The sequence below is a fragment of the Lygodium microphyllum genome, chromosome 6 (genome assembly GCF_053477565.2).
Source record: "Lygodium microphyllum isolate KBCC chromosome 6, Lygodium_microphyllum_v1.1.10, whole genome shotgun sequence".
In the NCBI taxonomy this organism is placed as follows: Eukaryota; Viridiplantae; Streptophyta; class Polypodiopsida; order Schizaeales; family Lygodiaceae; genus Lygodium; species Lygodium microphyllum.
In genome coordinates, this window is record NC_141140.1 from 159,585,462 (window position 1) to 159,603,070 (window position 17,609).

The window sequence follows — 17,609 nt, forward strand, 5'->3', positions numbered from 1 at the left end:
TATATATCTATATGTATGTATGTATGTATGTATGTATGTCCCAAGTAGTTGACTTTGTTTTTTTCTTTTTTAATAAAAATAAATATTCTTCTTTCTCTCCTTCCTCTTCTTCTTCTCTTAATTCCTCTTCTCTTCACCTCTTCTTTTTCTTCTAATCTTCGTCTTCTTCTTTTCTTACACTTCTCTCCTTATATCTTCTTTTCTACCTTATCTTATTCTTCTATCACTTTCTTCTTCTATTCTCTCTTACCTTCTCCTCCCTTTTACCATCTTAACCTTTCTCCTTCCTCTTCTATACTATGTTTCTCTTCTTCACCTATACCCCTTATTCTTTTCCTCTTCTATGTTGCCTTCTTCTTGTGTCTCTTTCCATCGCATGTTGATGACTCAAAAGCTTCAAAAGATAACCGCAAGGATGAGCTATGCATTTGGTTAGTTGATAATCATGAATACATATTCAACCAATCACAAGGGCAAGTAAAATGAGCTATCATTCACAATGTTGCCACACAAGTTGTCCAAGCAAAAATGGTTTACATTTTGCATTTTGCATTTTGCATTTTGAGTTTGACTTTTTTCTTTGTGTTTTTGAGTTTTTGTTTTGTGTCCTTTCCTACTCTAACAAATCCAATCTCTTCAACATCTATCCAATGAATCGGTTCCTTCTTATTCTGCCTTCCTAACCTAGTCGAATGGGTTCAAAATGCTAGCCACAAACATGGACAATCAATTTTCCATTGATCCCATCCATGCCTACACAAGTTTCTACTCCAGCACATGGTATAAGTGTGAGAACCTTGGCAGTTGCACCATCCTAGGTTCCACAAAACGGAACCAAAATATTGGGCCAAATGCACAATAGTCTAGGGTCAAACTTCTATTGTTTTAGAAGTTGCAACTCACTTTTGTGACAATCTCTCACCTTTTCTCTTAACACTCCACTCTAACTAACCATACATCCTCCTCTCTATCCGCCAAAAGCAAGAACACAAGCTTAACTCCAAGGTGCAGTGAACATACCAAGTTACATTCCCACGTTATAGTCTGAATGCTTGAAGACTTGAAGATGGTTTCATGACCTCAATTGATACGATCCAAACTATCACTCATTTGCATCCACCACCAAGCACACCAACAAGTTGAGAACCTAATAGAGAAGAATAGAAAAGCAAGATGATGACAAAGTGCTTCACCTTCCCTCAATCCCTTGCTCAACACAGCTCTCACTCTCTTTGTCTCATTCACTCTCAATACAATGGAAATAGGATGATAGAATAGAAAGATTGAATGGTTGCACTAACAGAGCTTCTCTCATTCACGTAGCTGTGTGTACTCTCACACCTACAAGTGTAGTGAGCTTACCTTCATGCCCAATCGAGTTGCCTCCTCCCACAAGCTCTTCGATAGCTCCACGATCCAAAGTGCAAGCTCAAGCAAGGCTGATCCTCAAGCTCCAAGATCCAAGCTCCAAGCTCCATTCCCGCATGCGAGAAAGAGAAGAGAGGAGAAGATGGAGAGCTTCTTCACCATGGTCCCTTACCCTCACACACTCACTCCCTCACACTCCCTCTCTCAAGCACAAGCACAAGCAAGAACAAGAACAAGAACAAGAAGAGACCTAGTTTTGGCCACACACAAGAATGAACTTTTTCATTCACTTTTTGCATTTTTATACATGCCCTACTCCTCTTTCGGCACCCATCCCTTTTTTACATGACTGGCCATTTTAGCCTAGGTCAACTTTCCCTATTCCCTTCCTATTTACATTGTTCCTTCACCCATGCCCATCTACATTTACAAATTGCACAGGAAGGAGCCTATTGCTCTTTTACAAGGATTTCAGATACACTTTTATATTTAAGATGCGATTTTCCCTTTTGCACTTGCCCTGGACTTTTAAATTTGCTTCTTGCACTTTTGGCCCTTTTCCTCCTATTTTGCTGTTGGGCCGCCTTTCTTCACTTTTTCCTACATTGTTTTGATTTCCTTTCACTTTCTTTTTGCTTTCTTTGCACCCGGGTTAACAAATGGAAATAAATGGTAGCCTTTAGACTTGTTAATTATTTCTATCTATAATAGTTAAACTAAAATCTATGATTATGGTTTGATCTATCGTAGATGACAAGAAAATGTGGTGAATTACAAGGGAAAAAGCTTTAGAATGTTTAAAGTGAAATAAATGAAGATGCCTCTTAATTACTTCAAGAGAGGGTTACATCTAGGAGGGGGCAAATCCCAACCCACTTCTCTTCACGTTCATCAACCAAACCATTGTAGCACCCCTCATCATGCCATTCAAGGAAGAAGCCCTCAAGACCCACCAATGAAACCCAATGTCACAAGTCCTTCAAGAGTACCTTGGCAATTCAGCTCACCATCATTGAATGTCTTCAAGGAGAGCTACGCAATGCTTTTTCAATTAGTTGAAAATCTCCATCAATGACAATATTTGTAGTAATCTTGATTATTCTTCAACGACAATATCATAATCAAACCTTTCCAATTATTGTCATTGTCATCTTGGCCCTTGTAATTTGATCATGCTCATTAGTCTTTGTAATCCAAATCCCATGTCTACAAAACAAACCTAAAATAGTGATGTAGTATACTATGTTACCATTTTTTTTAAACTGAGAATGAAAGAAACCAAAAAATAATAATAATAAAAGAAAAAGAAAAATCATTATGTACACATATGCCCTACACTACACTTAAGGGTTCTCAAGTTAGAGAGGCCTAATGGCCTTGTTTGGCTAGCTCCATCACTAACCTCCTAGTGCCTTCTTTTATCACCACACATTTGCTTAGGGCACATCAAGGGTAGGACAAACCTAGGAATCTCTTGCATGTTTAGTAGTAAATCTCACCCCAATTTAGTTGAATCTTTCTTTTCCTACAACTCTATTTACCTATCCTATTATATAGGAATAAACCTATTACCATAAGATGGATACCACACTTTATAACAAGAGGATTCCTCATTCACTACCATCTCAATTGGTGGCTAAATCACAATGGAAACATGTATCAAGTTTAAGCCACCACTTGGATCAAACTCAAATGTTCACCTACCCAAAGTCATTCCCTTACAATTTTCTTCAAGATGTCCTCCTACTTATCAATAAATTTTTCTAGTTTTCAATCATGGAGATTATCTTTGTTGATAACCCATAATAAGAAGGAAAATCTTATACTAATGTAGTTAATAATGAAAACATATGCACTCACATTGTGCTCCAACCTATCCATAGATTGGGATCCTCAAGTGTGTGATATACCTAGGGATTTTTGGCTCGCCAAGGCTCATCCTTGAATCCAATGAAATATATGCTATGTACTAGGATATTAGCACTCCCCCTTTGGAAGCAACTACACATGAGGTTTTTCTTGCAAGTATCAAAGCTTTTAGAGAACTCTAGCTCTTGATCTCAACTTTTGATAATAAGTTCTTCATATCTTTGTACCTTTCAAGTACTTCTTTCTAGCATGTTAACTCACAATATCATGAATGTACATATCACAACAAAGGTACCAACATCAAATAGTGCCATCACAAGTAGTATAGGGTAAGGTCATCGATAAGTTGTTTGGGAAAGATATTTGAATTGACCACAAAGAAGACATAGAATTAGGCTTGGATTTAGATGTCATTGCATCTCTTCTCAATTTAACATAGGGTTTTAAAAATCTATGTACCAACTCAAGGAGAAAACTTTTCCTTATCGACTTGAGGAGAACACTACAACCAACTCAAGGTAAAAACTACAATTGCATGACATAAAGCAAACTCTAGTATACCCTTGATAGGTAGCTTGGGCTCATCACAAGGATCATCTTGTAGTTGAGGAAAGTGATTCAAAATCCACAAACACAAGGGTAGCCAAAATTTGTAGGAAAACTTTGAGTTAGTTGATTTTTACCTCTTGTTTGGCAATAAGCATATAAACCACAAAAATCTCAAGACAATTAGTATGCAAGGGTGGAGTGTAGTGTCTAGATCCAAGTTTATTTGAACATCATCAAGTTTCTCATCTCAAGGTAGAACCCTAACTCACAATAAACATCTTTACATGATAACATGAGGTAAATTTTATTATTAAGTAACTCAAGGTAGAACCTTAACTCAAAGTAGACATCTTTACAAGCTAACATGAGGCAAAATTTCTTGCCAACTAAGTCAAGGTAAAAACTAGTTGCACAGGCATGAAAACTAGCAACCTTGCTATCATCCTGGGCTTATTCCAAGGACATCTACTCTCTACTGAAGTGCTTTTGGGGTCACAAGTCCCTGAAGCGCCTAGTAAAAGAGGGAAAATCCCAATAGACCTTTTGTTGTGAGCTTGCAACAAAAATTTGGTTATATTTGGTTGTAGTTTCACCATGTAAGGTCCGAGCACTAACAACACTAAACCCTAGACTTATCGCAAGAAAACTAATGTACTAGTTTATAGTTAACTATGCCCATTGGCCATAAGTGCAATCAAGAAAAATAAAGAAATTATAGTTAAAAAGTATACAATATCTAGGATTTAAATCTTATCTTAAACAATCACCACATAGGTATGATACTTGTGCTTCATAAGTGGCCCCAGGATATATTCTCCCAAAAAAAAAAAAAATCAAGGTCCCCCTAGTCCATCACTTAACTTAGACAATCAAAACCAAAACAAGTAAATCACTTTTCTATAGGTGAACAGATAGAGAGCATGGTCAACCAAGAGAACCAAAGGATGGAGTCTATTTGGAAAAGTTTTGATTCACTTACCAATATCTAGAGGCCCAATAAGGCTAGTGTAAGGTTAGTGGAAATCTCTCATAGCAAAAGACAAGAATGCTAAGGCCTTTGATATATGTCTAAGAGAAAAGAGTATATCTTGGTTCATTAGCTCAGATGAAGTTGAAAAGGAGAGGTTCTCTATAATTTGAATGACCACTTCATAAAGTGATGCTCATAGAGATTACTAAGTGGAAAACCTCATTGTCAAGCTCATAATTATTAAACAAAAAAAAGATGAATCAACCTCCAATTACGTCACGGATTCATGAAGTATGTTCATGATAACATTGTTTTTATAAGCAACCTATAAACAAGACATTTTCTAATTATCAAAGAAACATTAGAGAAGAGAGATTATGCAAGGTTGTAGCTAGTGATTCAAGCCTAAATAAAGGAAACTAAATTATGTATTTGATAAAGTGATCAAAGTGGGTGACTTGCTTAGGGAAAGAAGGATAATTGTAGCCTCACATCCTTAAAGATAGGTTAGGGAAATATGAGAAATGAGAAAGAGCCTAGCCTCTTCAAGGAGCTGGCTACTCTTAAGTAACAAAACTAAGATCTATTCAAGTTAATAGAGCATATTTGCCAAGGCATAGTTACATATCAAATGTCCATTGTGCCAGTGACAACTTGCCTTTAGAGTGTCCTAAACCTATGAATCTGAACATTTGTGCTAATTGTGACAAACATGGGTGTGAAGCTCCAACTTGTAAATCCCTTAGATTCTTGTCCTACCTTAATGATCCTTATCTTGTGAATTGAGTTTTATGGCAAAGGAAGTCTCTTTGTGGTGCTTGCACCTCTAAATTGTAGACTCAATGCTCCAATAATAGAGAGAAGCACATCCAACATACCAAGACCACTAAACCTTTTGTTACACACCCTCAAAGTGAGGTGCCAACCCATTTTATGGAAAAACCAAACAAAGTAGATGCCTACACAAATCCTTACATCAGTGACCCATTACAAGGATGACAATGTGATTCATATGGATGATAGGCCTAGCCAAATGATGATGCTAGAAAGAGAAGAGAAAGAACACTTAGATAGCCCAAAGAAGAGATGGCAAGCTAGGCTTGTAGCCAAACACTAGGTCATTTATCTTCTAGATGAAACAAGATCTTCACAAAGATAACAACCTTGACTAGAGGTGCTCTAAATGTGAAGTTTACCTATACGTATTCAAATTTCCCTAGAGAGAAATCCTCCAATAGTAAGGCACTCATACCTTATTTACCCTTGAATCTATTTGGAGTTGAGCCATTTGACAAATGTCTAAGTTTTATTGCCTATACATATTTGGATTGCCTCAACTAGTTCAACAATACCCATCAATGTGCTACCCAAGTGAATTTTGACTAACAACTAAAGGAACGTCAATCGTGGATAGAAGGGGATGAAGATTAGGCCATACTTACAAAGAAAGAGCACCCACATAGCATGCTAGGAGCAAGGCCTAATCCCTAGTAAAATCCCAAAAGTCCTATGAGTCAGTTGTGCAATACATTGGCATATATTGGTAGTCCAAATAGATTGTTCTAAATGTGTTATCTACTACTCAAGAAATAATTGGCAAAAGTGAATTGCCATTTCAACTTCCAATCATCTTGAAGGATATACAAGTATAAACCCTCAGATAGTGCTTCTTCAGAGTGGGTAAAACACATGAACACAAATGGAATAGAAACACAAATTATTGATGAGCATAAAATCATGGCATCCTACCTCCTTCAACTTGATTCTTTCCATGGCTATTGATTTTTAATCATCATTGATGTTGATGAATCTCCACTTTACTTGGAATCATAAAAAACCTAAAGTTTACAATCCCCAAGTGAGATTATCTTTGCATGTGTCATCTATATTTTGGGAACAAGTGCCCTTGACACATCTACATGAACCTACATTAAGCAAGACATACTTATAGAATTGATTCACTTACGAGTACAAAAGTGTTATAGGTCACCACATCATCCCATGTCATATCCTTCAATTTCTTCACATATGCAGTTACATAATCCACATCCTAAATTTAAAGAACCACTTTCAAACTCTATGAGAATTTGTACCCTACAATTTGGCATGCCCAATTTAGTGGCAACTGTAATCAAGTAATCTTATAATGATTTCTAGATCTACACATTAGTAATTCATGTAGTTATGGTTGACCTCCACTTAAGACTTGGCTGCAATTATTACATTCCAACATGATTTTTGTTCTTCAATAATTGAACACTTTGCTAATATGCATAATTACAAGGACCTAAGTTAATAACATCTCTCATAAACTCGAGGGAGAATTATATTATTCTCATTGTACTATCTATATGGTGGACTCTCGAGAAAACATACAAGTTTTGTGTTGATATTAGGTATATCTTTTTAGAATTACCAAAATATTATAAAATACATGAGTTGTTCTCACTCCTTGGAATGTCTCATGTTGTCATGGGATTCCTTGCCCATGGTTTAAAAACAAAGCTTTTATCCTTTACATGTATCACTTAGTCACTTGTATCCTAGACATGTTACATAAAGACTTGCCTAGTGCAATAAAACTTAAACACCTAAGTCCATCAGCATATGACATGGTGTAATAAAGATGGGGCTCTTTGCCTTAAAACACAATATAATCATCATGGGTCCTTGACAAGATGATTGGATTTTGGTTACTTACTCTTATCCTTCCTTGCATTGCATACATGAAGTTGCTACAAGTTATGTAAGTCATGAAACATTAAACATGAGAAATATGATCATGAGTAGATGACTTGGTAGGTCCGCTTGGGTAGCCTATGATGTGGTTGTGCACTTATGATATTCAAGAGTTACAAGTGTATTGACAAGAAAAGTCACAAAGAAGATGGAGTTTTCTAAGTTAGCTAAGTGTGGGACATTGTGTTTACCATAGCCTTGCTTATGTTCATGAAAAACTAGCAACAATGATGCTAGTTCTATAACCTTGAATCATTCAAAGGCTAATATAGGCAGCCTTCATCTTGATTCTCTATATTCATTGTACTAATTAGTTAAAAAGAAAAAGTGTCTTGAAAATCTTCTTCATGCCTAAGCTAAAATAGGCAGCTAAATTCATAGGCAAGGAAGGGCAAGACTCTTCTTGTATCAATTGAAGTAGTACTCATGTTTACAAATCATCCATCTTTGTGGTCATAAGTTTCAAGCTCTTTCATCATCTTAACCCATTTATTCAATCGACTTATGTATAATCTTTCTTTCCAAGATAAGCCAAAGTATATGGTAAACTGAAGGTTGTGAAGTTCCTCTTGAACCTATAAACATTCAGTTGAATCCTACTTATCTCTTGAAGATACATCTCCATCTATCTTGTCTAGTTTTCTTGCCAAACCCCTATGGTGACCTTCAACCCTACACACTACGACAACGTACTCACATTACCATGTCATAGCATCTCTAATGAAACAACCCATCCAGGTAATCATGAGGTTATGTAGAACCTATCGTACAATATAGACTTTTCAGACTAAGTAGAACCGTGGATTTTGAACAAGATTTTGTGTTTCAAGGCAAACCCCATCCTCTTCAAATATATGAGAGCTATCACTATCATAAAGGTATGGACAAGAGGGTGAGCTTTTATCTAATGATGGCAACAAAATGTCCAAAACATTGGCATCCATTGTGCACATGCATCAAATGCCTTGTTCATGCTAGGGCAACCTTTTCAATTGTTGACAATCAAATACTAATTCCAAGCCATGCCATCAAAAAATTGAAAATGATTTCTCATCCATAAGAATGGGTTATTGTCATCAATGTTAACCTAAGGAAAGCGATTGAAAAGGGGAAAAGATAACTACACCATGCAATGCTAGTAAAGAATCTTTGTGACACAAATACCACAAATACCAATGCAAGTTGACATAATTTCAGCTATTGATGAAACTAAGGGCAAGAACAAGAGTATATGTGAGTTTTCAACTTAAGGAGCTATTATGAGTAGTAAGCAGTAGCATTGAGTCAAGCACCCTCTCTCTCTCTCTCTCTCTCTCTCTCTCTCTCTCTCTCTCCAACATCCATCCCATGCAGTCAGACTAAACGAGTCAGATTAGATGGGACCATTGCACTTTGTCAAGCATGAAGGCCTCAACCAGTTGATAGACGATGGAGGGGGCCATACTATAGCCTAATCAAAGCCATCATTGTGAGGCATAGGAGACTCACCTTTACACATCAACAAAGCAACCCTAGACCACATCCTAGCTGGGAGCATGTGCTTAACCCATGAAATTTAGAGCATAGCTACTATAGTCACATATCTTGTACGAGCACTTTATAGACTTAGAGAGATGTTTAGATGTTAGCTTTTACTGTAGCCATTTATCTTGTACATAAACCTTCTCGACTTAAGAGACTCTTTAGATGTTAGCATGGTGGTATATTTTTCTCTCACTTTACGATGAGATAGCATTGGACGTAGATGTACTTTGGCCTTGTCTCATAGGCCACATTGGCCTTCTGCATACGTTAATCTCTCTCTCTCTCTCTCTCTCTCTCTCTCTCTCTCTCTCTTTTGCAAAAGTACGCTCAAGCATCCTTATCAATAGTGGAATGGGGTAAATAGCCTTTCATTTGAAAGAGATCGTACGTACTTCTGTAAACTCTAAGATTTGTCGTACAATTAAAGCGACTCAACTAATTAGGCTCTTCAAATCCATGTGGTATTTAGGATTCTGCAGAAACAGCAGTTCTTTGCCCCTTGAAAGGCATTTGAGAATTCAGTTGGCTACATTGCAATGTCTGCCGATAGCCTCTCCTGCCTCACGTAATTTGAATAAGATAAAGAATCAAAGATGCACTTCACTTCTCTTGAAAATGAAGCTGATAGTGGAAAGCCGAGGTATGCAGTTCTCCAATTTAATGTAAAGCCGGCCTTTCTCTTACAAACAAAGAGGCCCCTGTTGCATCTTACACTTCAAGTTGGTACAAGGAAGGTGGCATCCTTCCTGCCAAAATAGTGATCTTTTCACTTCTATCAGCTAGTGCTCATCTGTTGGGTTCCTTTTGATTGCGTGATTGGCACCAATTGGAAAGTGCGATCTCGCCACTTTTCTTCAGAAAGTGTGATCTACCCCTATTTTAGTGCTGCTAAGATCTTCCCTTGATCTCAGAGTGTAAAGAAATGTATCCTCTTGCTAAAAAAATTGTTACAAAGCTGGACTCTCAAAAGGATTCCGCACACGAAGCCTTTTACTGCTCGGTACCTTTGAGACTTTACCAACCTGCAATTGTGTAAAACAAGCAGCATGTTAACCTGCTTGAACTAGAACACATACAGTATGAACGAAACAGAAAAGATGTACCCTGGAATGTCTGCCAATTTGAATTTTCAATGGTACTTATAATCATGCACTAATCCCACCTTTAAAGCCTCAGAAAGTCTAGCTTTCAAACTAAGATACTAAACAGCTTTATCATACTCCATTGATGATGGATTTTTAACAATCTGACTTCATGGGACTGCAACATACAAATCACTGGCCAACAGAGATATTCAGCATGTGGAGGTATTGCCTCATAATCTGTGTATTTGTGAAACATCTATTTGTGCTCAACTGACACGACCATGTGGCTCAGAACTGTTCATGTGCAGGTGTTACATAAGCAGGGAAGTTTGTGTACTAACATAATAACACATAGATTCCTAAAAGGATGAGAACATAAACAAGGAAAATTCAGTGTACTAACATACATAGAGACAAAACATGGTGTCCCAGAGCTGACATCCACACTTGGGATGATAATCACAAGTTTGTGGGTTTAGACTTGCTGGGTGCATACGTGGTTGGACACGTGTTCACATGGCATTAGTGTAGGTCTGGGATCTTGCCACCTTGAACACTAGGCTTATGCTGGTAGGGTGACCAAAGAGGAGGATCCCAATGCAATAAAGCTTTGCTGTTCATTTGATCTACCAGCTATCCTATTACAGGAATATGGATAGCATAACTCTTCTTTGCTCTCTAAATGAATCAGGTGCCTCTCCCTATTGGCATCATTGTAACATGGGACACATTTTGGGAATGGGGATGGGAATGGGAACGGGGACAAGAACTGCCATCCCCTGTTACAATGTGAGGGGGCTCTAACATGGAGACAGGACTGGGATGGTACAAGGACTGGATGGAACTGCAACAAGAAGCTAGAAAATGGCCATCCCATATTACTAAACTTGGTGTCCTTGGTGTATGTCTTTTCTCGAGATGAAGGAAAGGGAGACATTGTGGCTTCAGAGCAGCCTTGTGCAGTGTACTAGAGGAGAGCAGCCTTGTGCAGTGTACTAGAGGAGGTCGTTTATGCAACACATAGGCCCATGGAATTACCAGGTCACCAACTTCCATAACCTTCCAGCAGGACGTGACTGAAGTTCTTGCACACAATGGCCAGCAGTGGAAGGTTTAATACTACTATTTTTCCACGAAGGGAAGAGCAATTCAGGTGTCCACTTGACTAAATCCTTATCCAAAGGATTCATGTATCCGGGTGATGTTGGCATTTGCTCTATAGAGTTTCAGCTTACGGGTCTACCTCTTATGTCATTGGCTTGGCATACGGGTTGTGGACAACATGTTGGGGCATTTTACAGGCTTGCACTAGTTTCATTTCCCTTTAATTTCATCTATGAAGAGTTTTAGAACAGGACTCCACATATTTATTAGGTGCTTACTGTATGGAATATATGAATGCATGTGTTACATGCATGAATGGACTCAGGGATGATGTGTTACAGGTATGCGTATGCACAGCTCATAGCTCATAGTCGACATCCACAAAGGTGCTTGGACGGGCAACTTACGGTTTTCTTCTTGTTTCTCCCTCGCACTCTATTCTTTGGTGATTTTAACTTGTATATGCGAACCATCCAGTGATGCGTTGTAAAAACCTGTTCAAAATTTAAAGAAACACTCATCATGTATGCCACAGAAAAACTGTAGAAATGCAAGATAGCTTCAATTGCACATTAAAATCACAGTGGCTTCTAAATACACGTTCATATCTGTACCTCTTCAAAATGTGTCAACTTAAATTTCTTTTTGCCAATCTCAGTCCTCCTCACTCGATCATAGCCTTTCCCATCCATTGATGATTCTGCAAACCTGATGGCATGAACCACTTAGGTCAGGACTTACACTTTTCACCTTAGAAAAATCCTGCTCATCATGCCTTAAACATACACACGCAGACTGCTTTTACTGAAATGCGCATGCTCCACTTTTAGAATGTGAAAAAGATTGGAGCACATGCACAAGCCATAACTAGTACATCAATGCTAGAAAACTTGGGAACACAAGACTAGCAAGTTTTTTTCCCCTTGACAAAGTGGTGAATAACACTAAACCCAATGGCATCTAATGCGGATACTAACCGATAGTAAGAAAGCTTGTACATTAGACAATTCAACATTGTTGGTGTTGCTTGTGCATCAATCCGATACTGGCCATCCCTCTGAACCAAGATTGCTTAAAATGTTAGTAAGGAGGCTACTCAGATAGATTCAATAAACCTAGAAATAGAGCTGCAACATGAACTTGAAGAAATATTATGTCTTGCTTCATTACCAAGTAATCTGGTTCTTTTATGTGCGGAAAGACACCACCTCCAATTCGAACCATCCACAAAAACTTGTTTATGTCATCGCTTGGGTATCCAACCAGTCCTGGCAAAAAATGTGAACCAATTACCTTTCCGGTTTATTGATATCAAACAACTGCCCTGCTCACCACTAAAGCTTTCAGAACAAGGTCTTCAGCTCAGGTTTAACATATGATAGAGTTAATTTGTATAATTAAGTGCATAAACCACTTGCTCTATGGTTGCAAAATTTGCAATATCCAACACACAGCTCCAACTCTCATCATAAGTAGGAGACCAGACGCACCTCCAAACACCACAAACACATATTTTACATCCAGTGACTGAAAGATTTCCCAAGCCTGTTTCTCTGGAGAAGACATGGCAGTGCCAACAGTTGCAATATGAGTGTTATTCCAAGTGTTGTTGTCTACAATAACCGTTCTGTTTGCCATTGCCGTTGTCTGGTATCCATAATCCCACCAGGATGCAACCTGTTCTGCCATGAAAGTTAAACAACTCTCTCTCTCTCTCTCTCTCTCTCTCTCTCTCTCTCTCTCTCTCTGTCTGTGTGTGTGTGCGCGCACACAGGCGCGCACACATGTGCACGTTTGATTTCGCACACGCAACAACATGGGATTTTGGGGTGGGGAGGGCAGGGGTGGTGTGAGGAGGAGGGAGAGAGCACAACAGCACAAAATGTAGCAATGAAGTGAGTACTGCTGACCTAATTCTCCAAAACAGCCTGATGGCAGTGGATGAAATACATAGTAAAATACTAGCATCGAGAAGATATGCACATGATCGAGGATGCACATTCCAATCTTCTATGCGAAAGAAATTGGACAATATCAAGGAGGAGATGCATATGCAAATGACCACTCAACTAAGTGAGATGGAATAGAGAGTGGAGAATATTTGTCACGAGTAAAATCTTCACATCAGCACACTCAAAATTCAAATTGCCAATCAGAAAGAAAAACAGAGCCTAAAAACTCCATAACATTTGAAGGGAAGATTTAACCCTCACTCATTGATGTGCTGAATTTGATTAACGAGCGAGTGAAGACATGTTAGCAGATATGTCAATTCTTAGTTGAGTCTATGCATCTCAATGGGGTAGGGCACCAAGATATTGTCCTAATTATTTAGGCATTTTTCTTGACATTTTATGATGGTCATTTTAGCATTTATTGCTGGCCAACCCGACATGATTTATGGCATTATTTTTGCCTGTTTATTCAGGCTCCTCCACATTCATGACCTGACTGGTTTTGGTGGAGGGAGAGGAGCAGGTGCCAGTGCCTTCATAGCCGGTGACTCACATTGGTTCTGTACTGTCTCATATCTTGGTATATGGATTCCATTTCCTAAGTATCTCTTTGCTCCTAAGTTCCTTGTGCAGTGTTCTTTTCTTTTGCAATGTCTCTTTCTCTTTTCCTTGTCTCTTGTGTATAGCAGTCTATTACAGCAGTTTTCCACATGCTTCCATCACTACATCCACTTTTGACATGGTATCAAAGCACAGGATCATTATTCTTGCTGCTGTTTTATACTGTTTCAGGTCTGAGTTTTGGCTTTTCTACTGCTGATTGGACCTATTTCTGACTGCTGCGACTGATTTCCAGCCTAAGCAACCATCTTCTGATCATTTTCGGCTTGTTTCCTCAATGTTTTGTAAACTGCCATTTTCGTTTTCAGCGTTTTGGGCCTGTTTCAAGGCTGGGGACTTGTTACTAACCCTTCCCAATCTGTGTTTTGGTGTCTGCTGCCTGCATTTTACTGATCAGCACCTGCGTTTCGGCTGTTTGCACTTGTGCAAGGCTAAGCGGCAGTATTTTCAGGCTGGTTCCAGTTATTTTTGGTCCGTCTTCCCACTTTGTGGTACACTGCTCAGCTTTAGAGAGGATTCATGTGCATCCGGTTGTTATGTTCTCATCACTGTACTCTGTTACTATTGATCTTTTCTCTATGTGCTTTCGTTATTGCTTGGAACTCGTACAATCCTTGTGAGTTTGTATTTTTGGCATACTTTTCTCTCTAAAGATCCCTTGTTTTTCTTCATCTTCTCTATATCTCCCTCATCATGGCTCCTTCGGCATCTCCTCTTGATGATCGCCATGCCGACATTGTTTCTTCTTCTACAAGTGTTATGTTGGAGACTTTGTAAGAAGCTGGGAATAGTTAGAATGCTAATAATATGCCATGTCACATTGACACTGGTATATAAGGAGAGAAGTTGTAATTTTTCACATCTTTTGACAAATCAATACATTTACAATCTTTCTCTCCCTTCTTGCTCCAAGCTTCCATGGCTTCTTCATCTTTCCTGTATTTCTCTCTCCAATTCTAGTCTTTCTCTCTCCTCGTCACTCTATTTCTCTCTCTTCCTGCAGTCTTTTTCTCTCCTCTGCAGTCTTTCTCTCTCCTCTTTCTCTCTCCCTAGTTCTCTCTCTGACAAGTGGTATCAGAGCTTCAGTCTTTGATTCATTATTTTCTTCCATTTTCACTCCCATTTTCCTATTTCAAAACCAATTTCAGACAAAAAATGGTACAAGACAGTGACTAGTGGAGTGCTGCAGGACAACTACAGTCAGCAAATGACTACATCTGGAGATATCCAAGGTCAGATATGGCGGGTAAAGGCTTAAATGGCTGGACATCATCAAATTTCATGCAAGAATGGAGGTAACTACGGTAAAGAATGGTTAACCGGGCTTAGTTAGAGACTAAACTACAGTTACTTTACAAAAGAGAGCTTCTCTTCTCTCTCCTTCAAGCTTTTGGCTGAAGCTTTCATGGTGGATGTCAAGAATCTTCACAAATATCTCTCTCTGTGCTGAACATCTCACTGCCAAACCATGGGGCAAAGGTTCTTTGTTGCCTAAGCTACAGGAGGAGCACCATACTTGATGCTTGTTGCTGAATTTCAGCCAGGAAACTGCCCGAAATTTGCGCCGAAAAATGCGTTGATCTTCCTGCTCCTTCTCCCTGCTCATCTTGCTCCACAACCTCAGCCATTGACCACAGCTCTTGAAGGCTTCATTAAGCACTAATTGGCAACAATCTTCAGCCTCTGAAGCATTTTGATCAGCCATTCCTCTGTTCAAACCCTAATACACAGCAAGGCAGCCATAGCCACAGACATGGAAGCTCAAATTTCTCAAAATTTTGGACTTCCCCGACCTTCAAGGCTTCTCTAAAGCTGAATACAAGCTGGATAGACTTCAAGATTGAAGACATTGAAGAGATTTCAGCCCGTGCATGTTAGTGAAGCTCAAATGGAAGGATTATTTTGGGGCTTTTCATCAGGGAGCTTGAATCTTTAAAGTTCAAGTGTTCAAGCAAGGCTGGAGTATTGATCTTTCAAGGATTTCATCATATTGAAGCATGTATGGACTGATTTCATGGAGATTTCAAGCTTTATGTTGGATTTATGGTGGATTATGAAGAACTCTTGCATCAACCGGGTTAAAGCTGATATCCATCATCATTTTCAAGCTTAATGGAGGTATTTTCTTTTGCTAATCTCTGAAATCTCTCAATAATCCTATTGCTAATGGCTTTTCCACTTGTTGATGAGAGGTTATTGATCAATTAATTCACTGGATTGATCAATAGATCAGAGAATAGTATTAATTTTCTTCAATCTCAGCCTATTTCATTGAATTCTTTTTTATTCAAAACCATTACTCATCTTAGGTAACATTTGATCAGCTTGATGCATAACCTTGGTCTGTTTTGTTGAAATTTTTCTTACCCAAGCTGAAATATTGTAAAAGGGTAAGTACTAGCAATCAGTGAGTCACTGAATTGCATAGGTAATACCCTTCTCCCATCTCAAATTTTCTTATCAATCAATTGCATCTCATGAAAGGCTGAATGGATATTTTTCAATTACATATCATGCTAATTGCTTAGCACACTAGCCTCTGCCATGTTGATATTCCCACCGAGGAAAAAGGTGGATGCCGGGGGAGATAGTGGGACAAAAGAGAGGTGACCCTCCCTCACTATCGAAGATCCCGAAGGGGTGCAACCAACCGACCCGGGGGAAACTTTGCCCACCTCCCGGTGATTCGGAGCCCGTGTAGGAAACCCGTCCTGCCGTTTTATCCCTCACACAGGTACAGCGAGTGGAGAATTAAAGATTGAAGACTTTCCAACGACTCAAGTACCTACTGGATTAAAACAGGGTAAAACAGGGCATTTTCAGGTGGATACAGGTACACCCTTTGATACTGAAGCACAGGTGCAGGTACTACAGGGTACCCACAGGTCCTATATACCCCTTTGCAGGGTTTGGTAGCCATTTGAGGTTACTTTCTTGCATTACAGGGTCAAAACAAGGCACTTACAGGTCTAAACAGGGTGCAGGACTGGACAGTTCAGGCTCTGAAATTCAGTTACAGAATTTTCTGTCCTAAACTTGTTATAGCGTGCTATAGCTCATCTCGAAGAGGGCATTGTTAGCTTCGATTCACACAAAAAAGTTTTGCAATTGGAGTTTTCTAGCCAAAGTTATAGCCGTTTTACTGACAAGGGGTACTGCAGGACTGCACTAGTATGGCAGGACATAAAGGCAAAAATAAGGTCCAGGAGGATTATGCACAACAAATCAGGGATTCCATGATGGAAAGCACACTTCAAGAGAACCCTGAAGAGCCTCAACAAGGAGAAATTAGTATACTCAATGATACTTTGTGTGCCCATGAACTAAGGCATAGAGAGCGACATGAGGCCATGCTGTCAAGAATGGATTAGATGATTCAATCTACTGATCAGACCAAGGCTTCTATTGATAGATTGGTAATGTCCAACGACCTACTCATGGCACAAATCTCTAAACTTTTACAATTACAAGTGGCATCAAAAGAAGCTAATGAGAAGGCCTGTTCAAATACTGACCCTTCAGTCCCACTACAGCCATCCAACCAAAATGGTCATGGAGATGGAATCATTGGAAGAAGAGGTATTCCAAATAGTCAGTATGAAGTGGGAGAAGCTTCACAAAGGCATGATGACTATTTGGGCAACTTGAACGGAGCCAATACTCAAGCTTTTGGATTGCATACTCAGCATTCTAGGGGTGCTTTACCAACAAGAAGATTACATGGTAATTCTCAGCCACCTGTTGGAAGATATCAGTCTCAATTTGGAGGTTTTGTACTTGGAAATTCTGATCAGCCAGTTTTGGGACAGCAACCCTTCCATGATA

At 39.0% G+C, this 17,609-nt stretch overlaps 1 protein-coding gene across 1 annotated transcript in view; it reads right to left on the reverse strand.

Moving 5' to 3' along the window:
* Positions 1–9,345: 9,345 nt before the first annotated feature.
* STT3A (staurosporin and temperature sensitive 3-like A) overlaps positions 9,346–17,609 on the reverse strand; it is a 74,508-nt gene continuing 66,244 nt past the window's right edge. Inside the window, exons 18-23 of the mRNA XM_087680337.1 lie at positions 12,699–12,885; positions 12,379–12,476; positions 12,186–12,265; positions 11,823–11,916; positions 11,616–11,702; positions 9,346–10,041 (exon numbers count right to left, since the gene is read on the reverse strand). Coding sequence (XP_087536463.1) covers positions 9,967–10,041; positions 11,616–11,702; positions 11,823–11,916; positions 12,186–12,265; positions 12,379–12,476; positions 12,699–12,885 — 621 coding nt within the window. The 3' untranslated portion in view covers positions 9,346–9,966. The remainder of the gene's footprint in view (positions 10,042–11,615; positions 11,703–11,822; positions 11,917–12,185; positions 12,266–12,378; positions 12,477–12,698; positions 12,886–17,609) is intronic.